Consider the following 25,638-nt stretch of genomic DNA (forward strand, 5'->3'; position numbering starts at 1 on the left):
TATATTGCAAAGCTATAGTAATAAAAACAGCTTGGTATTGGTACAAGAACAGGTCTGAGGACCAATGGAACAGAACTGAAGACCCAGAAATGAACCCTCATACCTATGGCTACTTAATCTTTGATAAAGGAGCTAAAAAATAGGATGGAAGCAAGACAGCCTCTTCAACAAATGGTGCTGGCAAACCAGGTTCAATACCTGTAACAAACTAAAAGTAGATCCTTATGTATCACCCTGCACCAAAATCAATTCCAAATGGTTCAAAGACCTCAAGGTAAAATCAGATACTCTGAAAACATTACAGGAAGGAATAGGAGAAACACTTGGACTGCTTGGCACAGGATGAAACATTCTTAATAAAGGCCCAGATACACACTAATCAAAGAAAAGTTGGACAAATGGGATTGCATTCAACTACAGAACTTCTGCATAGCAAAGGGCATAGCTTGCAAGACAAGTAGAAAGCCCACAGATTGGGAGAAGATCTTTACCAACCATACAATAGGCAAAGACCTCATATCTAAAGTATTTGTAGAACTCAAAAAATTAAATTCCTCCACATGAGGGACAAGGCAACAAACAGTACAAGAAATGTATCCAATGCCCAACGTATGATACTGTAACCTCTCTGTACGTCAGTTTGATAATAAAAATTTGAGAAAAAAAAATTAAATTCCTCCAAAGCAAACCCTCAATGAACCAACTGCCCCCTCAACAAATGGGCTAAAGTAAAAAGAGACTTCTCTCAAGAGGAAATGAGAATGGCCAAGAGACACATGAAGAAATGTTCAACATCACTGGCCATAAAATAAATGCAAATCAAAACAACATTGAGATTCCACCTCACCCCAGTAAGAATGTCCATTATCAGAAAAACTAATAATAACAAATGCTGGAGGGGATGTAGCCAAAAGGGAACCATATTACATTGTTGGTGGGAGTGTAAACTTGTTCAACCACTCTGGAAAGAAGTATGGAGGTTCCTCAGAAGGCTAAACATAGAGCTCTCGTATGACCCCACAGACCCACTTTTGGGCATCTACCCAAAAGATTACAAGCAAGACCACATTAAAGCCACCAGCACAACTATGTTCATCTCAGCACAATTTGCCATCACTAAAATATGGAACCAACCCAGATGCCCCTCAGTAGATGAGTGGATCAAGAAAATGTGGTACATATACGCAATGGAATTCTATGCCTCTGTCAGAAAGAATGACATTGCCCCATTCGTAAGGAAAGACTTGGAAAAAAATCATACTAAGTGAACTGAGGCAGACCCAAAGAAACATAGACTCTATGGTTTCCCTCATTGGTAATAATTTGTGCTTGTTTAGGATAGTCCTAGAAGAAGATCAGAATAGCTCAATAGCTATGTCCATATGAACACATAAGATGATGCTAAGCAAAATCAATTCCAAGTTACAGAAACAAGGGTATATATCATTGTTGTTGTTATTTTCAACATGCCATGTGAATTTATGCCCTTTTTCTTTTGTATTTCTTTCCTGTGGTTTTACCCTTGATATCACTGTAACTGATTTTAGTATCCTCATTTTAGTACTAGCATTATCTACTATAAAGAAAAGAACCCTTGAAGAAAGAAAGAGTTCTGAATTCTGGTTTTGACTTTGTTGTGGCCTTGGAAATTTCCAGATCTGTCTCTGACCCCAGTTTCCCCACAGGGAAACTAAATGGTTAGGTGTCATAATATTAGCTACTCAGCAGTACTAGTTGGCATGTTCATCCCCTTTCCCATATAGGAAATGAAATGTAGGACTTTATTAGAAATCAGCCCTCCTCAGTGATATGTGTTCTGCTGACATACAAGACTAGATGATGATAGTGATGTTTCCTTCTGCGAAAGGCACATGCACCTGTGAAACCCTTGATAGAGGTACTTCTCTTCTATACCAAGTGTGAATGCTGTTGATGTAGCTGTTCCTGTGTTTTTTGTGCCCAAATCATTTACTATCAGAGATATACTCAGATGTGAGTCTGTAACTATATCGTGGTATCATTTTTAATATTTATATCATCTGTGTAATCTATAGCTACAGAAAATGATAGGGCACCCTTGGTAAATTAGTATATTCAGCCTACAAAAATATCCTGAACTCTATCCTTAGAATTTAAAATGTCCAACTCTTCACACCGGCCCACGTAAGCATGGAACTTCGTTGTCTGAAAAGAGCTCTGTAACTCCTCAGGATCAGTAGTTACTTGATTATAGACAATCACTGGGAATATATTTGAACAGTACTACAAGTCATCTGCTTGTTCTTTGCTCGGAAATTACATAGAGAAAATCACCGTACATCAATATATTATTCAACATTCTGTCACTCACACTAGACTTTTGAGCCCCTCAAGAACCGGAATTAGGCTCTTTTCTTCTTTTTTTTTTTTTTTTTTTTTTTTTTTTTTTTTTTTTTGGCCAGTCCTGGGCCTTGGACTCAGGGCTTGAGTACTGTCCCTGGCTTCTTCCCGCTCAAGGCTAGCACTCTGCCACTTGAGCCACAGCGCCACTTCTGGCCGTTTTCTGTATATGTGGTGCTGGGGAATCGAACCTAGGGCCTCGTGTATCCGAGGCAGGCACTCTTGCCACTAGGCTATATCCCCAGCCCGGCTCTTTTCTTCTTGATTATCTCAAACACCTCATCAGAATGTTTTACATATACTACACATTCAATAAGTGCTAAATTGAATGAACAAACACAAGGCTAATCAACAGAATCAATGACTGATTGGTTACATAGATGAGTGATCTTGTCTGAGGCACCATTCTTGCCTAGTCTGATTCTCAATGTAATAAGCAGGAGCTTTTTACTGAATCTGATCTATCAATCAATAAAGGTTAGTGACTAATGTCCTAGAAGCATTCTTCAGTGGCGTAAGCATTTGCCAGGACTGAAAATCAACAGAGAAATTAAATAAAGGATAGAGATGACTGGCTTCGTTTCTGGCTGTGGCATGGAATATGGATGTGTTCTTTCTTTAAAGTCTCTTATAACTGGTGAGGAGAAAGAAGTAAACAGAAATCCTAATGGAATTTGAGAGTCTCTGAGGAATTCATGATATATGCAGAGAAAACCACCAAATGTGGTTTGGATATATACAAAGATGGATCTCTCAAGATGAGTACACTAATGAAGGCTGATAAATGATACCCAAAGTAATACTCTCCATTCCCTGTTCTCCCTAGCCTTGGCTGTGCTCAGGTCGCAGTGGCAGCAAAACCAGAATCCAAACAATTCCATAGACGTGGTTACGTCCAAGGTCAAAAGCAATGCTCAGTAAATACAAATCAGAGGAGACTGAGGGTGTATCTACTCATGTGATGGATGAGCAACTAGGAAGGGTCTCTCACACGGCTTTCGTCTAGATTTGTTTTCATGAGGGATTAAAAACAGGATGGGGACAAGGTAACAAACAGTACAAGAAATGTATCCAATGCCTAACGTATGAAACTGTAATCTCTCTGTACATCAGTTTTATAATAAAAACTTAAAAAAAAACAGGATGGGGGAGGGTATGTTGGGGGTATCTGTGACATTCCTGCAGTAGAGGGCTAGCTTACAGTCAGACTCAAGACCTTGGGGAAAGCCACTTGACCTTCCTCGCATCTGTGATCAGGATAGAGGATTCTTCCCTGGCCTCTTGCCACCTTGCTATTGGGATCCATTAGAATAATTCCCATGAGACACCTTTGTAATTGGTAATGGTCGGTACCCACATGGCCTAATGCCTTCTGGGTGAGCAGGAACAAAGGAGACAAAGGAAAGTAAAATAAATAAAGAACGAAAAGTAAAAAGAAAGATGAAGAAAGTTTATTAAGAGAAGGGAAGGTATAGTGAACAAAGTTAGAAGAGAAAGAAGTACCTAGGAAAGAAGTTGGGGGAGGAGAAAAGCAGGAAGTAAGCAGAGGCGGTAGCAGGAAGTAAGCAGCCGGGAGAAAGCAAGAAGCAGCAGGAAGAAAGCAGGAAGTAGCAGAGGGCAAGGAAGGATTTTAAAGTTCAGACTCATGAGTCGCTAAACTGTATCAAACAAACAGCCAGTGGAACCACAGAACTGATTAAAGATGGGATTTAGAAAAAAAAATAAAAACAACAACAACCTATCTTGTGCAGATGCGATACAATTCTGAAAAACAAATGGAAGTTTCCATCAGATGGAAAGCAGAATGGAGCCAGAGGAGCCAAGGGTGCCAACCATGAGTCAGCCTCCTTATTATGGAACGTGCTCCTGGATTCACCGTGTTCTAGTCAGCGCTCAGTTCAGTCAGATGCTCAGACAGATTCATAATCATTGCTCTGCAGCAATTAACGATGGCCTGCTTCTCTTTGCCAGCTAGTGCCTAAATCACCATGCAGATAAGAGAGCTTGCAGCCTCCTCGGGAGGGTAGCTGCTCTCTACGGCATGACAGGCCCCTGAGCTTGGTGCACTCGTGGGTTTACATTTGTTGGTGCAATTGTTTTAGGAAGGCCTCCTTCTCCCCTCTCGACTGAGGGCACAGCCAGTATTTGCTTTGCTCAGTATTTGATTCCCGACTGAATGTATTGATTGGCAGCATCATACACAAACCTGAGTCAGCCAGGGTGTGAGAAGAGGACTATCAGAAGGGACAGGGATCCAAAGAGGGCGGTGTTGCCAACCTAGAGAGGAGGCTGACGCAGGGAGGGCAATCGAGGGGTCTGAACCCGATAAATCTTTCTGACACTTTGGGGAACTAAATCCAGACATGGAATAATGGTTTCTGCATTTACTTTCGCTACCCTGGTAAACTTGAAGCGGGGTGCTTTTTGTGTTCCTCCTGACTAAGCACATAAACGAGCTCCTCAGGGCCAGTGGTGTCTGGTTGATGAGTGACCCCATCAATATTAGTGTAATAATCCTGACTATTGATGAAGAGGTTCAATTTGCTAGTTAAATATTCTACGCTACACTATTTTGGGTACGTTTAATTATATAATAATGAAGAGAGTTTAGTCCCGTACTTAGAAGCTTTTATTAAACCAATTTATTAAACAATAAGCATGCTTCCTGGGAGGATTGGCATGGTAAACCATGTACAGAAAAGAGGAGCGGTTGATTACCAAAACCCTGAGTCTCAAGCTCAATTTCCTCATGAGTTCTGTGACAAGCCTCCAAGATAAATTCCAGCTGATAAGCCCTGAGGAGCCTTTTGTGCAGGGGCCCAATAAACTGACAGCTCAGTGTCTTGTAGTAACTGGGATTCTGGCTTACTCTTTCCAGTTTCCTGCCAGGCCTGTTGCTTACAACCGAAGGCAAACACCAGACCCCATGCTGTTCTTCCACCTTCTGTAACTCGGTGTGTTTCAAGCTGAATGAAATTGCTTTCGAAGTTGGCTATACTTTTATTAGCATTCTTTTGTAAAACCGAATTGTTGACTATCACAGTAACTAAAACACTAAACCCTCAAACTCAGAAATCATATTGAGTCCCATTTTGTATTAAAACGCATTTTTTTTGGCCTCTAAAGTTGGCAATTTGTAAGCAAGTTTATGTGCTTTGTAATTGCAAAACAGATTTATTTCTCCTACACCGTGGTGACGTCAACAGTAGATGGCGGTAGAAATCCAGGCCCTGTCTGGGAGAATTAGAGCTCCTCCGAGGAGGGTCTCAAAATAGTTCCTTGTGATTTGCAGCCTCAGCAATTTTTTTTTTTAAATAGCCACACATTTCTGGCATTCCTTAAAGTGTGCTGTGATGACACCTTTTATATTTTCAGCTCTTCCTGTGTCCAGAAGGATGACAAGGCCCAAGGAAGGATGTTTTATGAATGAAGGAAATGGAAGAAAAGAAGCAGAAGGCCAACAGAAACGGGGCTAAGGAATATTAGGTGACAACTCACCAGGATCAGAGGTAGAAAAAGCAGGACACGATGAGAGATCTGAGGAGGAAAAGCGCCTTGGCAAACGGACTTAACAAAGGCTCCAAGCTTATCCATGAACTCCTAATGAATGGGCTGAGGCTTCAACTCTGAGGCTTACCTTTCCCCCGGGGAAGAAAGGAGGGGGCAGAAGTTCCTAGAATCTTCCCCGACAAGGATTCTAACGAGATCTGGGAGCAGGAGTAAGACTAACCTTCTCTCCAAGGGCAGGCCTGTCTGTATTGGGTTGCAAATCCTAAGTGAAACATTGTTTTGAGGGATAAGTTTTATTTCTTTGCAATATTTCTAAAAATGAAGCACCTGCTCATGTCCTTAATTTTCTTATAGTTTCCTTAAACGCTTCAGTGGCAGAGAGGGGAAAGGAAAGAAGAGGCGACAGCATTATCCGTTCTGAAGATACACAGAAATCTTCTCCCATTTTGGTGGAGTCACTGAAATTTCTGTGGCAACGTCTCCAGCTTTTGTTTGGTGACCTCATCCTTGAACAACCTGGATAACCTTCCGGCTCAGGGACTCCCTAAAAGTTTAGGCCCCATATTTAGGAACATCTAAAGGCTTTTCCAGAAGTCAAGATTTTATCTTTAAAATGTTAATGTATTGGAAAGACATTGCTTACTTCAACCTCACCACTTTGTGTGGCGGGGAGACACACCCACATTCAACCAGGAAGTCAGGACGGGCTGGCTTCCTGATTCTAAAGCCATTTGCTACAGTGATACGATATATGCATATATATATATATATATTTCCCCTTTATTGAAATTAAGTAACTAATTTCACAGTATACAGTTTTACCTTCCCAATGATGGACATTGTCATTCTAATCTACCAAGTTTATGGGCTCTACGAACGTTAACAATAAAACAATTTCTTCTGGGTCGGGTGATATGAACATTTCTTTCCTTTTGCCTAGTAAGTGATAGGATATTTTGAAACCAAATTGCTGAGTGCATGGACTATGAAGATGGAGTCTTTTAAGTCAGCATGATTCTGAGAGATCCGACAGATTTGGAGAAGAAGTAAGTCATGGAAGGTCCTGATTGCAGAATGTTTCTTGGAAAGGATGTGGGCCCACTATTGTCTCCTAGGCCCTTGCGATGTCCACAGGGCTCAAGGAAGGTGTCTCTTGACCCAAAGAGTGGCACATGGCTGTTTCTGTGGAAGTAAGCCTGTCCCTCGAGAATCTAGAACAGTGGTACCCCCACAGCTCAGTGAACCGAATGGGTTTGTTCTCCTCCAGGAACTTGCTTATTGACAAGACTATGCTTTGGGTATGAGAGACTTCTGGATTTGGCAGAGATATCTGGTTAGGGCCCATTAGACCTCGTCCCTGAAGATAGCTATCCCATTTCCTGTTAAATGCAACTTGTAAAGAGTGGTCAATTCCTTCCAGGGCAGCTGTGTTGCTGATACGAAAACATAGCTTACTAGAAAATTCTTCCTCTAAGTATATCTCTGAAATGCCCTTCTGAGGCAACAAGAAGTGAAAAGCTCTCCACAGGACAAAATAAGGGGTTATTGCGTAGCTGAAGATGCTCCTCAATCCTAGCAGACGCTTAGCATATGACTTTCTTCCACTCTTTCTTTTTGAAGCCTGTGCCTTCTTCAAACGCATTCTTATTGGTGACACCTCCCCTGAGAGTTTTATCTGGTTTTATAAAACATTCCAGTTCTGATTCTAGTGGTACAAGAAAATGCTTACACAGAGTGTTTCTTTAAATTTGGTTTTGTTCACCTGTTTCCTTAACCTAGTGTTCCATTAAAATGAATGATCTCCTCTTGTCTCTCTTATTCTGTAGGTTTTGCTAAACTGTTTGGTACCATGCGAGGGCTCTCTGGTTATATTTAAGAATGAAGAGGTAGAAAAGCTGACTGGCAAGGGACAAGTGGATAAGGTAAATAAGCATAAGGCTTTTTTTTTTTTTCTTTTGCTAGTACTGGGGCTTGAACTCATGACCAGGCCTTAACCCTCAGCTTCTTCACTCAAGGTCGGGGTGGGGGGGGGTCCACTTGAGCCATACATCTACTTCTGGATTTGGGGTGATTATCTGGAGATGGACGTGTCATGGACTTTCCTGCCCGGGCTGGCTTTGAACCGTGCTTCTCAATCTCAGCCTCCTGAGGACCCAGGGGAACGGGAGCGAGCCACCAGCGTCCGGCTGACAGTGTCCAGATTCACCGAGCACACTGGACACTTCCCTCCTGGTGGCACACAGCAAGCAGAGGGCTTGGGTGTGGAGGTCAACCCTCCAGTCAACTCAGCTGTGCTTTCCGGAAGCACAGCACGGTTCTTTAGGGATGTCTTCAGGTTAAGTACTTGCCTGGATTGCTCTGTATGGAGTGGCGGGGGGGGGGGGGGGGGGGAAGGGGGGGTGGTGAGTGGGGTTCTGTGGGGCACACTGACTGGCCCCGCCTGTCCGCGCCCCGGAGGTGTGTGGTTGTTGCGCCTCGGGAGTGAGGCCCTGAAGAGCCCCGCCTGCCTCAGTCCCTGGGGGCGTGCTTGCTTGCACCGCCTCCCGGAAGAGGGATCCCGGTTAGCCCCGCCTGCCTTCTGGGTCCGGAACTGGAAAGGCGGCTCTAGCTGGCCACGCCTCCCAGCCTTAAGGCCATGTGCAGCAAGATGGCTGCCGGCAGTAACCTGGGGGCAGTCCTGCTAGTACTTAGGCCGCCCCTTAGGGAGGTCCCATGGCCTTCCGCCCTTGACTGACAGCTTGGACCGCCAATCATTGCTCCTGGCTAGGTTTGTTACACCCTCCTCTTCCTGCTGCCATTGCCCCTACTTAAGATCGGGTCCGCCCCACTAAAACTGAGAGCAGTCTTGAACCTCTCCCGAGTCGCCTGATTGTCCAACTGCCGGCGAAAGGTTGGGTTGGGCTGGGTGCGGGCGACTCGCGGCTCGTTACCTATTCTGGGTTCACACTCAGCAGGGTGCGCTTCCTTGCCTCTCCCGCTGGCTGGGAGAGCACCCGGGGTGCAGGGACCCCTGCAGGGTTCCCTATTCCTAGTCTCTCAATCGTGTTGACAGCCCCAGGACCGCCCTGCAGGAGACGCCGTTCCCACAGCGTGCAGCCATTGCCCCCAGCAGCGCTTTTGCTTTCTGCAACTTCAGTTACCCATAGTCCAATGTGGTCTGTAAATAGGAAGTGGAAGTCTCCAGAACACCACAGCAGTTTGTGTAGCATGTGTGAGCAGCAGCAGCAGGAGCCTCAGCTCCGTTGGCTGAGGACACGATTATCCCATTTCCCCAGTGAAGTTGGTGCACATTGTGGACCCTGCCCGCTCCTCAGTTACGTAGACCTTACTGGGTTACCAGGTCAGCAAGAGCGGCCCCAGCACTAGTGACCAGGGCTTCTTTATTTAATGAATAATGACCCCCCAAGTCCTCCCTAGTCATGCTAGCTATTTTGAATATTCCCATGAAAAGCCCCCCAAAGTGCTTCCTTTTCCTTAGAAAAGGTAAAACTTCTGCCGGGCATGGGTGGCTCCTACCTGTCACCCTAGCTACTCAGGAGGCTGAGATCTGAGGATCATGGTTGGAAGCCAGCCCAGCCAGGCAAAGTCTGTGAGACTCTTGTCTCCAGTTAATCACAGAAAACATCAGAGGTGGAGCTGTGGCTTAAGTGGTAGAGCACTAGCCTCCAGCAACAGGAGCTCAGGGACAGTGCCCAGGCCCAGAGTTCAAGCTCTAGGACTGACAGGTAAAGGTAAAACTTCGCAACTTAATAAGAAAAGTATATTTAAATTTCCCTGGGCAGGGGTGGGGTGGGCTGGGAATATGGCCTAGTGGCAAGTGCCTTGTACACATGAAGCCCTAGGTTCGATTCCTCAGCACCACATGTATAGAAAAGGCCAGAAGTGGCGCTGTGGCTCAAGTTGGCAGAGTGCTAGCCTTGAGCAAAAAAGAAAAAAAGAAGCCAGGGACAGTGCTCAGGTCCTGAGTTCAAGCTCCAGGACTGGCAAAATACAATAAAATGAATTGCTCTCAGGGGTGGAGAACTTTGACCCCAGGCTGTGTAAGACTGACATCATCACGATGGATAGACAAGATTGCTTCTCAGGGGTGTCCCAGCTGCCCCTGCCAGCTGCCTAAATCGATCATTTTCCCTGGCGGATGAAGGATTTTATTAAATCCGAATGGCCCTTGGCGGAAAAAAGGTTCTCCACCTCAGAATGAATCTTCCATCCACGAAGTGCGAAGAAGGACACAAATTATGCTGGTTTTGCTACTGTTATCTTAGGCTACAAAAGCTGTGGCCACTGTGTGTGATAACTGCTTAGTTAAGAAGGGAAACGTAGCCATTACTGGACTCCGAACTGTCTGCAATTTCAGGATTCCATTGGGGTTTTGGAGTGTATTTCCTACAGATACAGTGAGGCCACTGTCCTTGTGAAAGGTACCCACCTTCCAGGAGTGATCGAATCCCGGCGCTTCTCCTCTCTGCTTCAGCCTTCAACATCCCATCTGCTTTCTAAGGTGACATTCTGTTCTTGAAATGCCTTTGCATTTCCTTTATCACAATGGCTTTTCCCTTTAAAATGACATTAGCTTCACTTTCTCTCTCTCTCTCTCTCTCTCTCTCTCTGTGTGTGTGTGTGTGTGTGTGTGTGTGTGTGTGTGTGTGTGTGTGTGTGTGCCAATACTGGGGCTTGAATTCAAGGTCTGGTCCCTATTTCTTAGACTCTTTTCCCCCACTAAAGGCTCTCATGGCTGTTGCTCTACCACCTGAGCTATATCTTCCAGCTTTTTGGTGGTTAATTGAAGTTAAGAGTTTCACATACTTTCTTGCCTTCCAACCAGAGTCCACAGATCTCAACCTCCTGAGTAGCTGGGATTACAGGCGTGAGCCATTGGCACCTGGCCATTAGCTTCCTTTTATAGAGTCTGAGGAGGAAGAGAAGATTCGGTACCTGTCAAGTTGAACCTGAAGCAGAGAGCTCACCAGTTCATGGGGATATTATTCTACCTTATTTTGTCTGGCATGGTTATAGATGATTCTGATATCAGTTAAAAAACAGCAGTGGTTATGGCGGGGGCTCAGTTACACAGTTTGGTTGTCTCTATGGATCAAACAAATGGGAAATTGAAATTGTCTTCATTTATTTTATGTCAAGTAAATAGAAATCTAGGTGAAAGTTATATAACCATATGGCCTTTTAAACTACATCCGTTAAAAGAATCCTATGTAGTTTCTTTTCATAAAAGCATTAGGAAGAAGAATTTTAAAATAACAGAATTTCCAATTTCAGCTAATTGCCTACTAGCTAAGCAATTTAACACCTTAGTGGGAAACCTGCTGAAGACCCAGTGATCTACACAAAGGAAAAAGAACTTTCCCACTGTGTATTCAGTGATAATAATTATATGCTACATTATCACTCGTACTGATAGCCAAGCGGGCACATATAACATCAACCTTCATATTCTGGGATTTATAGAAAATTGCTGAGATTTCCCCTTCTAATTGTAAGACTTTTTGTTTATCCTTAATAGTTTTGTTTTGTATTTAGAAATCTTTAAAAATAAAGCAGGCCTTCAAATTAATCTGGGTTTAATGTGTGTGTGTGTGTGTGTGTGTGTGTGTGTGTGTGTGTGTGTGTGTGTGTGTTCCAGTTTTGAATTTAGGGCCTGGGTATTATTCCAGAGCTTTGTTGCTCAAGGCTAGCATTCTACCACTTCAGATACCACTCCACTTCTAGCTTCTTGGTAGTTAATTGGAGATACAAGTCTCATAGACTTTCCTGATCACCTGGCTTTGAACTATAATCCTCAAACTTCACCTCCCTGAGTATCTAGGGTTACAGGAATGAGCCACCAGCAACTGGCTGTTTATTTATTTGGTTTTAATTCTTAAAATTTTTTTTATTATCTTTACGTAGTTGTACATAGGAGTTGCTATTCAACAAATCAGTTTGTAAGTACAATGAATCGTAACTGATATTACCCTTCCAACATTTTTACCAATTGCACCCAACCTATTCTTCTCACTTTTCTTAACTTTGTAGGATGTTCATTCAATGTTGACTTTATTCTCCCTCCCCACTTCTCCTCATTTTTCAGTCCCCTCCCCTAGATTCTGTCACACACCACTGTTTCCAGGTGCTTATTTTGTTGACTATACTTTTTTCCTTAAAGAACAGTGGACTAATATATTCAAGTAGTTCTTATTGAATGTCTACTATGGATCTTCTGCTTTTGTAAAAAGTTGGTAAATATGAAGTTTCCCTTTGGCAGCTTCATCTTATCAGAGAACTAGAATTTAAGATTGTGTTTACAGCAGAGATCATTGAACTCAAGGGAGAACACCAACACAAAATGCTTATTTACAAGTGCTTAGAAGATTTTGTTAATAAAAAGAAAAAAAGAAAGGAAAGGCTTGGAAATAGCTTTAGATGGAAATGTCACAGTTGAGCATTGTGAGGGGAAATTTTTGTGTTAATGACCAAAATGATTTTCTTTCTTATTTTCTCTATCTCCCTTCCTTTTTCTTTTTTTTTTTTTCTTTTGGAGCTATTCCTGGGTTTGATATTCGGGCCTGAGCGTTGTCCTTAAGCTTTTTTGTGCTCAAGGCTAATGCTCTACCACTTGAGCCACAGCTCTACTTTGGGTTTTTGGTGGTTAATTAGAGATCAGAGTCTCAAAGACTTTCCTGACTGAGCTGGCTTTGAACCCAGATCCTCAGATTTCAGATGCCTGAGTAGCTAGGATTATAGGCATGAGACACTGGCACCTGACCTATTAAATGGTTTCTAGGATTAGAGCTCATTTTCACTGTTTATCATATTTTTTTGCCCTAGGAAATTCTTTGCTTTGTGTAACTGGGCTTGAATGTGTTTTATAAATGCATAAACCAGTGCTCTTCAGCTCAATAAAGCTTTTCATTCATATAGGGTTAGACCTGTATACTGGAGTCAGATTTCATTTCAAATCCAATTTGTGCTACCTCTTGTAGAATCAACAAAAGGATATATGCCATAAGGCTATTTTTTGTACTTGTATTATGCTAAATGTTAATTTCTTTTTTCTTGCCTTGAAAGAATATCCATGAACTTGTGAGGTTACACAGATATCTACAACAATTCAGCTCTCATCTTGAGAGTTCTATGTGAGGCTAGTGCTGTATCTCAAAAGAAGTGAAGAGCTCTGTCTCTGAAGCTGCCCTAACCAGAGCCTGCTCCCCCTTTCATGCCTATTCTCTGTGAAGCACTCTTCTTGGATTCTCCATCCATCTCTTATCCGTTCCTCCTGACTTGTGTGGTGCTTATTCTGTCTATAAGTGCACGTTCATATTTCTGTCATTCACATTCTACAATGGGCCCTCGGAAGGGAAAGAGGAAACCCAATTTTCTTGTTAAAGCTAGTGCCTTGCACATAACTTGAGCTTCGTAGCTAACTGCTTGATGAGGGGGAGGAGGAGAAGGAAGATGAAGAGAAAGGAGGGAAAGAGAGGGGAGGGCTTTATATACAAAGGCTGCACAGTATAGCTGAAGAAGAGGCACGGTATCTTACCCTTCGAGGGAGATGGCCCGTTGAAGAGTCACTGAAGGCTGACGGGTCGCGGTGTGTTGGGAGTGACTATTAAGAGAGACAGACAGAAAGAAAACACCGATCATTTATTTAACGTGCCTTTGTGTGTATTTTACTCAGTTTCTGTCAAGATAAGAGACAATCTTGAAAGCAATAAAGGAGGAGATTAATAAAGCTTTAGTGATTAGTAGAATCATTCACAAAAATATACCACTTTACCCCAGATAAGGGATTAAAGTTCCCCTGTAATTTGATTTCATTGTGCATTACTTTAAAATAGGCTTTAAATGATAAGTGGGCTTGTAAAAGAAACAATCATATTTGGAAAAGATAATCTCCCTCTTTAGGATAAGATAACACAAAAATTTAATTTTGATGCAATGTTTTTAAGTTGGAGAATATTTTTTCATTACAGCAGAACTTTATATGGAACCCAGTCTTTTAATTATAGTAGTATTTAGGATCCATGTTTTATTTCAAAGTTTACAAACTATATGAACTATGTAACTTGAAATTTGAACTTTGTAAAATTAATGATTTGCTGTGATGAACACCAAGTCTTTAAAAAGGGGCCTTCCAGTTCCGTGTCAGTTTTAGTACTTAAGAGAGTTCCTTATTTTGTTTTGGTTTCAGGTAACAAGTAAAGATTGATTTTGTAGCTACGTACTGGAAGGATCATATCTAATCGTTACTGACTTATGTTGGCCGTGGCCCACTATGTATGTTTCTGCTGTCCCCGGGATGACAGGAGCGCACCACTGTGCCCGACACTGTGCCTCCCCACAGCTGGGGGAGTAGGACGTGCTGCCTCAGCCGTTTGAGCGAGCTGGAGACTATGCTGGCCTGGAACATCGATCCCCTTATCTCCACCCTTCAAATGGTGGGGATTACAGGTGTAAGCCACTACGACACCTAGTTTTAACTGCCAAGGTATAAACTTTTTTTCAGATTTCTATAAATTTGCCTTGTAGTGAAGGATCTTTCATCTGAGAAAGATTCCAGAAAATTATACCAGGACTGGGATTATGGCTCAGTGGTAGAGTGCTTGCTTGGCATGCATAGGGCCCAGGGTTCCATTCCTCAGTACCACATAAAAACAAACCATCAAAAGTCATTAAACCATGGGGCTGGGAATATGGCCTAGTGGCAAGAGTGCTTGCCTCATAGACATGAAGCCCTGGGTTCGATTCCCCAGTACCACATATATAGAAAACAGCCAGAAGTGATGCTGTGGCTCAAGTGGCAGAGTGCTAGCCTTGAACAAAAAAAGGCCAGGGACAGTGCTCAGGCCCTGAGTCCAAGCCCCAGGACTGGCAAAAAAAAAAGTCATATTTACTTATAGAAATGTATTCTTTGTCTGACTTACAGAACTGTAGCCCCTGTGTACATTACTATAATAATAATAAAAATAGAATCTTAAAAAAGTCATTAAACCATAAGAATATGTTTCATATAACTATTCAAAAACAGAATGTGTGTGTATATATATGTATATATATATATGTTTCTCTATCTATCTATATGCTAATGAACGTTTGTAAAAGCTCATGTGGTGATAACATGGAATACCAGCATATTTTCTTATATTTTTCTGGTACAATGCAATTTTGTGTATCTTTTTAAAATATTTTTATTGGTTTATTTAATGACTTTTTGACAGTCTTCACAATTATTATCTTGATATTATATAATGTTGCCTTCTGTGAAGACTAACACTTATTTAACCATTTTTTATAACTGAATCGGATAATTACAACATTTCTATTATTTTACTATTCTAAGCCATGCTACAATGACGGTGGTAATATATATTGCTTTATCCTTATTCTATAATTTCCTTTACTTTAGATGTATTTCACTAAGTAGAAACATTCTTTTTTTTGGTGTGTGCTGGTCCTGAGGCTTGAACTGGGCTCTGGTTGCTGTCTCTGAGCTGTTTTGTTCACAGCTAGTGCTCTACTACTTGAGCCACAGCTCCACTTCTGGATTTTGGTAGTTAATTAGAGCTAAGAGTTTCATGTACTTTCTTGCTCAAGCTGGCTGTAATCCTCAGATCTCAGGCTCCTGACGAGCTAGGATCATAGATGTAACCCACTGGCACCTGGCTTTGTTTATTAAGTTCTTGGCATGTGATTAATAGCTTTGCACCATTTTATTGCACCTAAAAGTATATAGCTTCATTGTAGAAGCTTTAACATAAATTTTTAATTCTTTGTAAATGCAATAGATGCACAATGATCCTTATATTTGCAATGAGCATTTCATTATTCGCAAGAATCACTCACTGAAAGACATTTTGAGGTAATGGGGATTGAACCCAGGGCTTCACACTGTCTGGGTAAACATTCTATCTCTTGAGCCACTCTCTCAACTTTCTTCTTCCTTTTGAGATTACATTCTTGTTAACTTTCTCTGGGCTAGCTTTGAACTCCATGATTCTGTTGTCTGTCCTGAATAGCTGGGATCGTAGGTGTGTGCCACAACACCAGCGTTGACAATGTTTTTTTAAACTAGGATATTAAGTGTACGGAACAATAGATTTCATGATGACATTTCACACACGCACGTACACACACACACATATATAACATACAATGTGCCCTTTGCACTCCCTCTTCTATCTAGACTTCTTCTTTTCCCTGACAGTTCCTCTTCTACTTTCATGGAGAACCATTTGTTCTATGTGCTTATTTGCTAATTGTAATTCTTAGATGCTGTCTTATCTTTCCTTAACCACTTATCTTCTGCTGGTTTAGAAAGTACCAATAGTTCTTTTTGGGTAAAGATCAATGATGCTTACTAACCAAGATGAACGAGTAACTGAAATCCCTGGTACCATTTTCATCATTGGTCCAGCCTACACAATGGACACAAAGAAACATCCCATAGTTCCACTTTACATACCACTGCCTTACAACAATTGTTCTATCCTACATGATCCCAACACTGTTCCTTTTAAAGTTTCGGTGACTGTTAACTGCAAATAATCCCATAAAGTGCTCACTTGACTCCTTGTATACGACATATGCAAAGTCAGCTAGTTTCTCAGAAGATGGAAGTTGTGGAACAAACAGATCCTTTCATAACATGTAATTATCCTTTTACACTTTGCAGACAAATAAGATGAATTATCGAACTTGTGAACTTAGTAAAATTTTGCTATCCACAGACAGCTAAGCCATCCTTGCAAGGGAGTACGTTCTGGGGTGGGTGTCACAAGCTAACTGCCAGTGAGAACTGATACTTTATGAATGACCAAACATCTTCTCCTCAGGACAAGGCAGCTACTCTCCTCTTCATATTATTTGCTACATCTAGAGTATTTGAGAGCTATATGACTAGGAAAAAGCCATTGCCTGGCTTTTTCAACTCCTAGGGCAAAGAGGCCAGTCAGATGGAATACCAAGGCAAAAAAGCGTAATGAAAACTTAAAGCTTTTAATACTGCAGCGCTAAGGGCTTGGAGTGAGCTCCATCTTATAAATCCTTGTGTGCGAATTGCCACCGTCTAGACCTATTTCAGCATCCCTCCTTGCGAAGCGGCCCATGGCAGGCCTGTGCTCCCCTGGCAGAGCTAGGGTAGCCCTCTGTGCTTACATCTGCACTTTCACTTATTGACATTACAGCATTCCAGTCTGAGACTCACCGTGACTCCTTCTCATGGCTGTTTCTTCTACTAAGTTATACATACTTTCAGAGTAGGGTGTTCAGCTTCTTATATGCTCAGTCTCAGCCTAGAGCTGGTGCAGGAAAATTACTTTTTCAACGTCTTTTTCATGAATTGAATTCTGCCTACCAGAAAAGCTCCATATCTTTTTGTTTTTTTTCTTTTTGCCAGTCATGGGGCTCAAACTCTGGGCACTGTCCCTGAGCTTCTTTTGCTCAAGGTTAGCATTCTACCACTTGAGCCACAGCACCCCTTCTGGCTTTTTCTTTGTGTGATACTGAGGAATCGAACCCAGGGCTTCGAGCATGCTAGGCAAGCATTCTGCCACTAAGCCACATTTTCAACCCAGGCCCTATATCTTTGATGGAAACTAAATTAAGGCTCAGATCTCCTTGCTAGTAGTTAACATGAATGGAACCAGGTTGGCTCACCTCCAAATGCTTGCTCCTCTGATACAATCCCTGGGGTCTTACAGAAATGTGAAACCAAAGCTTCCGTGCCTGCCCCTGTGGTTCAAACCTGTGATCCTAGCTACTCCAGAGGCTGAGGTCTGAAGATTACAGTTCAGCCAACCTGGGCAGAAAAGTCCATGGGACTCTCATTTCCAATGAACCAACAAAAAGTTGGAAGTGGAGGTGTGGTTCAACTGGTAGAGTACCAGCCTTTAGCCAAAAAGCCAAGGGAGAACATGAGGACTTAAGTGCAAGCTCTGGTATCAGACCCCCTCCCCCCCCCATACACACACACCCCAGAACCAACCCAAAACTTTCCATGGTCGTGGCTTTTCAAGATTCTATTTGTGGTCATCATTCGATAGAGCAACTCCTCTGTCCCGCCCACGGCCTCTGAATTCATAGGAAGCCTGGACATTTTCAGCAGTTAAGGGGCAGTGAATGCCGAGTGGGCAGAAGGGATATGAAGGAGGACCAGTATCACAGCCCAGCACTGGTGCTCTTGATGAATTCTCTGCCAACTGGAAGGAAGAAAGCTGTGCCACCAATTCTATGTAGGTAGCTTGGCTGAGGAGCTCAATCAGGTGTCTGGCAAGGTAAGTCTTACATTTGAAGATGCAGAGAGACGTAGCAGCCCCATCAGCTGTCTAAATCATGCTGTCAGTGAGCTCTAGGGGCTCCTCCCAAAGAAGTGTGAGTTTCCAAGCAAAAAAACTCTGAAGCAGTTGCCTTGGGAAATGACACTCCCATGGCGCTGAAGGATGCATTTATATTGCTTGTGTTACAGTGTTTTGTGCATCAAACTTGAACTTGCTCTGACATGGTATTAAATGGTTTGTTGATCTCCTTCGTGGAAGCAAGCAGAGGCATTTATAGTGGGTATACCATAATGAGCAGTATTTCCTCTTGTATTATTAAAACTATGATTTTAAAGGAGCCCAAACCATTCTGTGTACAGTATGAATGGGATAATAATAATAAAGCATTTAATTGAAGTATCAAGCCCGATTCACAGCTTTAATAATTCCTGAGGTATAGTCAGCATCGTGGCTTTCTTCACTTATAAAGATCTCATCATTTCTCCTGTCCCATTTAACTCCTGACCTTTCTCTTAATATTTGTATCCTTCTTTGATCTCTTAATTTTTTGTTCTCATTTCTGCTTTCCCTCTCAGATCTCTTTGTTCACGCATTCAGTCACCTTTTCTTTTTTTTTCTTTCTTTGTGTCAGTATTAGGGCTTAAAGTGAGGGCTGGGATGCTTCCACCCAAGGCTGGCACTGTAGCCCTTGAGCCACAGCTCGGTCTATGACTTGAAGATAAGAGTCTCACAGACTTTCCGAACTTCCTAGACTGACTTTGAACTGTGATCCTCAGATCTCAGGCTCCTGAATAGCTAGGGTTACAGTCATGAACCACTTCTGATGTAACATAATCCAAACAGTTTCACCTTCCACCAGGAAGTTGAATATTCCTCCGGCTGATTCTTTGATATTTGCTATGAATTTTGTGCAGCATTATTTATATGTCTGGGTTATGTCAACAGAGGCTAACTGGTACTTCTCCTATGCCAGAGATGGTGTTGCATACATAGGATGAATTCTTGATTCTTCAACATTATAGTCTTGAGAAAATGTAAGATGATAAAGAGGATGTTGGAAGCCCATAAACCATTTGGCCTGTGTCCATGAGAATAACATTTAGAAAAAAATTCCCAGGCATAGTTGATTGGCAAGCCGAGCCATGTTTAGAAAGACATAGAAGTGCTTCAAAGTAAAAAAAATGGGAAGAAGACATTTTGAGGAGCTAGAAGAACATGGTCAATGCTGTTACAAAAGGTAGTGTGCTCTGGGAGGTTTGAGTATCTTGTCTTGTCCAGAGCAGGGTGGAAAGGGGCTGAAGCCAGGAACCTGGCAGGACTGGCTCCTGGAGGCCATGAACACCTTGCTGAGAGGATTAGATTGTATCCTACCAGCGATGGTGGGCTCGCTAAAGTTGGTTAATGGAGGCATGAGGGAGTCAAGAAGGTAATATTTACGACTCAGAAAGACAAACCTGGAAATATTATAAAAGTGGAAGAAATCCTGACTACCAAATTCATCATAATGGACAAAACTAATAAATGCATAAATTAGAGTAATGCAGTATGGAGTTGAGGATGGGTTTATTGAAAAAATCTGGAGGTAAAACATTCAGAAAGTATGAATTTAGGAAGAAGGTAATTTTCTTAAAAGGATTATTTTCTGACGCAATATTCGCAGATTTTTAAAAGTATTTTTGATTCATGTACATGATGGATAATGATAAAATCAGGGCAATCAGCATACCTATTGGTTTGATGTTTTGGGCATATTTTTTGTTATATAGTTGTAATCTTCTTTCTCCTCTTCCCTCGTGCTAGGATTACAGATATGTGCCACCTGTTTGTCATGACATATGTGTGCCTGTTTATCAAGACAGATGAATGACTGTTTATCATTTCTTTATGGTAAGTACATTACAAAAATCCCCTTTGAGCTATGTTAAGCTATATAATGCGCTACTGCTAACTGTGCTCACCTGACTATGACACAGAATGCCAGAATGTATTCTTCTGCAACCATAACTCTGTGCCCTTAACTAAACTTCCCCCATCTCCCACCCCCAGTCTTTGGAAACCACTATTATTCTTTCAAAAATTTTTGACTTTGCGTTTTGAAGATGCCACATGTGGTTTAGATCTTATAGTTGTTCATCTTTCCGGATCAGTCTTAGCATGATGTCTTCCAGGTTACCTATGTTGGTAAAAATCACAAGATTCCATGTTTATTTATCAGAGTAATGTTCCATTATGTATGTATGTCACCCAAGTATCTGTTGGTGAATATTTAGGATTTGTATCCTGACTATTGTCAATAGTACCCCAACAAACATGGGAGAACAGATGCCTCTTGATAAAGTTGATTCTATTTTCTTTGAGTTCTACCCAGTACTGGGGTTTCTGGATCATGTACTGGTTCTATTAATGTTTTTTAATTAATTTATTTTAGTCTTATAGAGGTGATGTACAGAGGGATGGCAATTACATGAGTCAGGTAATGAGTATGCTTCCTTGGGTACAGTGTGTTTTGTTCCCTCTTTTTCTCCTAGTTCCACTTGTGTAGTTCACTTTCAACAATGTCCAGTGAGCTCCACTGCTCCCCTTTCTGCCCTTTCCCCCTCAAGTTCCCTATTATTAGTTTTTTTGAGGAACCCTTATAAAAATTTCCCAAATGGCTGTACTAACATGCATTCTTGATAAATTGATTAAACAATCCTGTAAAACTTCCTTGAATTGGAGATTATTGTGTTAAATGAAATAAGCTAGACTCAGAAACACAAATGCCAGATGTTTTCTCTCATAGGCAGAAGCTATATCTAAAGAAAAATAATGGACCTGAACACAAATTGGGGACTATTTGAGAGAGAGAAATTCAGCAGGAAATGGGAGGGGAAATAGATAGTATGATAGAAGTGCATTGTGGTTATTAAAAGAACTTTGTGTAAAATAAAATGGGGGTATGAGAGAAGGATAAGAAAGAGTTATAGAGAGGGCAAATAAATCAAAGGGCCGTGTAAGTACGCGTGGAAATATGACAATGTAAGCCCTCCCAATGAAATGTCTTATTCTTGGGCAACATGTGGGAAGCTGAATTGTGTGAACAAAGAATGAAAGTCTAGAGATAAGAAATGTGGGGCTCCCCTCTGCTCTTGGGCCTGGTGAGCTCCTCTTCGATCCACTGCTTTGATGTTTGCTGTAGTGGAGCTGTTCAATGTCCTCCTTTTCTACTCTATTAACTCTAGCAGGGAAACAGATCGGGGCTTGAGGGCCAATGGTTTGGGGTTAGAGACTTCTGGTCTCAACTTTGAAATTTTTTATCAGCAAATATGAATTGTACCAAATGGTCTTCATTATGACATCTCCATACATGTGAGTACTGTGCTTTAATCATATTCACTTCCCATAGCCCTCTCTTCCCACGCAACCCCCTCTCATGCTGGTCCCATTCCATATTTGACTCATGTGTTAAAGCTAGACTTAAAGGTACATGTTCTTGAACATGTACATATGAACATATACCCATATGCAGAATTACATATACATGTGTACACACATATGGATAACGTAGAAAACAGAAAATGAGATAAACATAAAAATGAGTTTAAATAAGGAAGTAAGGATAAGGGTAAGGGTAAAATGGAAACAAAAAGAGAAGGGAGTAATTTTTTTGTGATATACTGCAACTGTATTGTTAATCAATATGGGGTTGGAGAATAAGGAGAGAGAAACAGGCTCTGTGAGAAAGTGGGTACCCATGGGAGGAGGCTCGGCTAACAAGGAAGATGAAAGAGTGAATGTTGTCAAAGCAGACTGATTGTAGCTATGAAAACAGAATAAGCAAACCTGACCAAGTTGTTCTGGGAAAGGAGAAGAGGGGTAAGGAGAGTGATAGACGAGGTGAGATTAGTTGGAACACATTGCAACCATGTGGGGGAAATGTAACAACGAAACCCTCTCTATTTAATTTAGGTAAGCTCATAAAATCAAAGTTGATTTTAAGAGCCACAGTCTCTGGTCCCGTTCCCTTCTCAGCCGCCTGCCATCCACCCATTCTACAAGACTAGGTTATGCATGCAATGCGTAATGAGATCCAGGTAACTTGGGTAACTGCTAAGCTGCTTTTCTAGCACACAGACAGGTTTTCATGAAGGCATGTACTAGGAAGACAGCATTTTTAAAGAGTTTTATCCCTAGGGAGACTGAGCTCCTGGAAGACAGCAACCATATTAAATACTGTACCCCTTAGCCCTGCCGCCCATGGTTCCTTTCTGTTGAACTGAACACCAAAACATGCTTTCTTCTAGGATTCAAAAATGAAAATAATCACTTTTGTCCAATAATGCCACTTGATCACACTTAATAAACCAGTTACTAAATAGACCAGGAACCTTTGATGTACAGTATGCTGTTGATGAAAGGAGAAACAAATATATACTCTCAACCCTTCTGAATTTCACGGCAAAAAGCAACACAGAAAAGAGAACCCCATTTATTGCCCACTTAAGAACACAGAGGTGGATCTTAATTTTCAAATAAAATATGAGAGTTTAATATATAAAATGACAATCAATGAATTTTGTTTGACTCCAGTAACCTTGTGTCTTACTGAAGGCATCTAGCTGAAATGGAAGGCACGGAATGAGATTTATGCACCAGGCCATGCAGAGCGGTACAGTTTACTGCTGCTCGTCTCTGGTGCTGTTTAAACAAGGCTGAACATTATCAAGGCTGATGGGCATGAAATTACAGAGTTCTAGTCTGTCCACATCGAGAAGCTACTGTGACTACGCTCAAATGCCACTCTTCAGTTAGTTTTGAGAAAGATGAACCAGCCATACTTTCCTTGGCTAAAGACAAAAGGAAAAGAAATAAAATAATGTAACCTCATAAACAAGTATTCTTTCTACATCTAACTACTGGTACCATTGTGGATGATTGAACATTTCAAAATGCAAAGCTTGGTGGATACCTGTAATACTAGGACTGAGAAGCTGAGACAGAGACTGGAGGATTTTAAGTTCAAAGCCAGCCTGGACTGTAGGGAGTCGCTGTCTCACAAGTAAACCAACACAAAACAAAGGTTGATCTGGAAAACTAAATGTATAGAAACTTTACGGAGACAGAAGATAGATGGTTAATTGTACAGTGTGTCACCAAGCCCTTGTATTTTCTCAGCTCTGAGCGTTTAGGGCCCTTACAAAGGTTTTCTTCTGAGGATACACAGGTAGCAAATGAAATATAAAAACCAACTAGACCTCAAAAGCATGTAATTAAAAGAAATGACACTTTCCCTAAGGGGATATTCTTATTTTTCAATACCTTCCTCTATTTACACCCACATGGATTACTGAAGTAAAATCAAGGCCCCGAATTGAATCTTCAATCACAACATTGATATTTAAAACTTAAACTACTTTGAACTTGTAGTTCTCTGAGTATGAGTCCTCTGAATGAACCTTTAATTTTACTTGACGATTAAAATACTATTTGTCACCCTAGAGGGCAAAGAGTGTAACACATGCCTCCAAGAAAATGTGGATCAATTGGAGGAAATATTAGTCATATTAAATTGTTTTCCCATTCATTGATTTCACAATTAAGTAAACACGAATCAAGTAAATGACAACAAAACAGCAAAACATCATCTTTAGCTTTTCTTTTGTTGTGTTTTTTAACATTTAGAATGCAATTGATCTTTTAAAACTGAAAAGCAGGCAAACTTATCAGCAAAAAACAAAACTGCACAGTTGCTGTTTGATTAGTACAACTATACTGCACAATTCAGTGATTGTAAGGTACCTTGTAATAAGCAATGTTTGTCACCTATTTTTTGATACCTCTTCAACTTAGGTCTTTTAGAAAGACAGTGCCTCTGTATGCTTTTTGTATTTTTCCTGAGTGTAAATATTTGTTATATTTTTGGTTAAGAGAATGTAAAAGTATCATTATACCTTCTAGTACATTAGTTGGTGGAATCAATAAAGAATGTACACCAAAAACAAAACAAAGGATGAACTAATGCAACAATGATACTCACTAGACCCTATCCTGGAAATGAACTTTACAACTTGTGGGGAGGGGAGTGAGGAGTGTCAATAAGCAGGAGAATATGAGGGAGAAGGCAACAAAAGAAATGTTCTCATCACCTTACTTTTGTAACTGTAACCTCTCTGTTCATCACCTTCATACTAAATTGAAAAAAGAAAACCTGCTTTCACTGTCATAGTGGGAATTGGTAAGGGTAAACATTAAGAGCGTTATTTAGAACTTTATGTGTTTGACAGTTTTTAAAAAATTTATTTTATCTAATTTAGGCCATAGGCACTATCTTCACAAACCACCAGCCTTTCTTAGAAAAATAAACACTAATAGAGGGTTTATTTTAACAACTGGCGTGTAATGACTCAAAAATGTTATAGGGATATACATGCATTACATTAATGAAGGTAGCATCCCAACCAAGGGTTTGGATTTGGAACATAGTTATAATTTTTAGCCTGAAGATCAGGATGCAAGTTGCTTGACACCATACCACATGGAAAGCCAGGGAAGGTGTTGGCAATGGTTAATTCCCCTCGTGTGGAATGGCAGTGGGTATTCACTGTGTGCCCTCTTCATAGGCAGCACTAAAGGCAATAGGCCAGAGTTCCACAGAACTGGACACGAGAGCCTTTCACAGATGACCCCCTGATCACTAGGATTCACGGGAGGTAGAGAAGACTGGAGAGATGGAGTTTCTGGAGATTGAGTTTCCTACCCTAGGAAGGCAGAGCCTGGGGGGTCGGAGGAGACATTGGAGATGACCTTAACGCTTCATGCAGGTCATGGACAGTGTCCCTGAGATGCAATAATTCCCATGCTCATCTTCCACGAGACTCTTTCTTGCCCTCTGAATCCAGATGACTCACGTGCATTTCTTATTTCCCTTGCAGTCATTACATCATCGAGGTGCTTTCCAAATACTATATCTCATCTCTATTTACCACTTGTGAGGGAGCTATTTCTGGAGGGTTAATATGTCACCAGCCTTATAGTCCACCTAGTTTCAGCCATAACTCCTTGAACACAGAGGATGGCCAACAATAGGAATTGGTTTACTTGTATGAACCACATGCAATTTATTTGTCGTCTTCTTAGCAGTAAACAGGAGCTTTGTGTTTGATCATGCCACATTCTAAATAATGCTATACTTATAGTAAACTTTCTAATTAAATATGAAATTACTTTCTAATCATTGAAATATGACTACCAATCTAAAAGTTGATTTGGAAGTGAGTAGAGCAAACTCACTGGGTCCATCTTATATGGAAACCATTAGGAGGCAGAGATGCTCAAAGATTTGGTTTATCACCAGAGGTGGTCAGAAATTTGTCAAAGAAAACGTCTTTTTTTTTTTAAATGTGGTACTGAGGAATTGAACCCAAGTCCTCTTGCATTCTAGGCAAGGACGCTGCCATGAAACCACATTTCCCAAAGGAAACTTCTGATGGCTTCATAGATA

General features: G+C 41.3%; 1 protein-coding gene across 11 annotated transcripts in view; it reads right to left on the bottom strand.

Moving 5' to 3' along the window:
* The window catches only part of Dlg2 (discs large MAGUK scaffold protein 2), a 1,704,707-nt gene that overhangs the window by 317,847 nt on the left and 1,361,222 nt on the right, over positions 1–25,638 (bottom strand). For all 11 annotated transcript variants that reach the window (XM_048360010.1, XM_048360014.1, XM_048360019.1 and 8 more), the window contains one exon: positions 13,424–13,489. In XM_048360010.1, the coding sequence (XP_048215967.1) occupies positions 13,424–13,489 (66 nt within the window). The remainder of the gene's footprint in view (positions 1–13,423; positions 13,490–25,638) is intronic.

This window comes from Perognathus longimembris, chromosome 13 (assembly GCF_023159225.1).
Source record: "Perognathus longimembris pacificus isolate PPM17 chromosome 13, ASM2315922v1, whole genome shotgun sequence".
Lineage (NCBI taxonomy): Eukaryota > Metazoa > Chordata > Mammalia > Rodentia > Heteromyidae > Perognathus > Perognathus longimembris.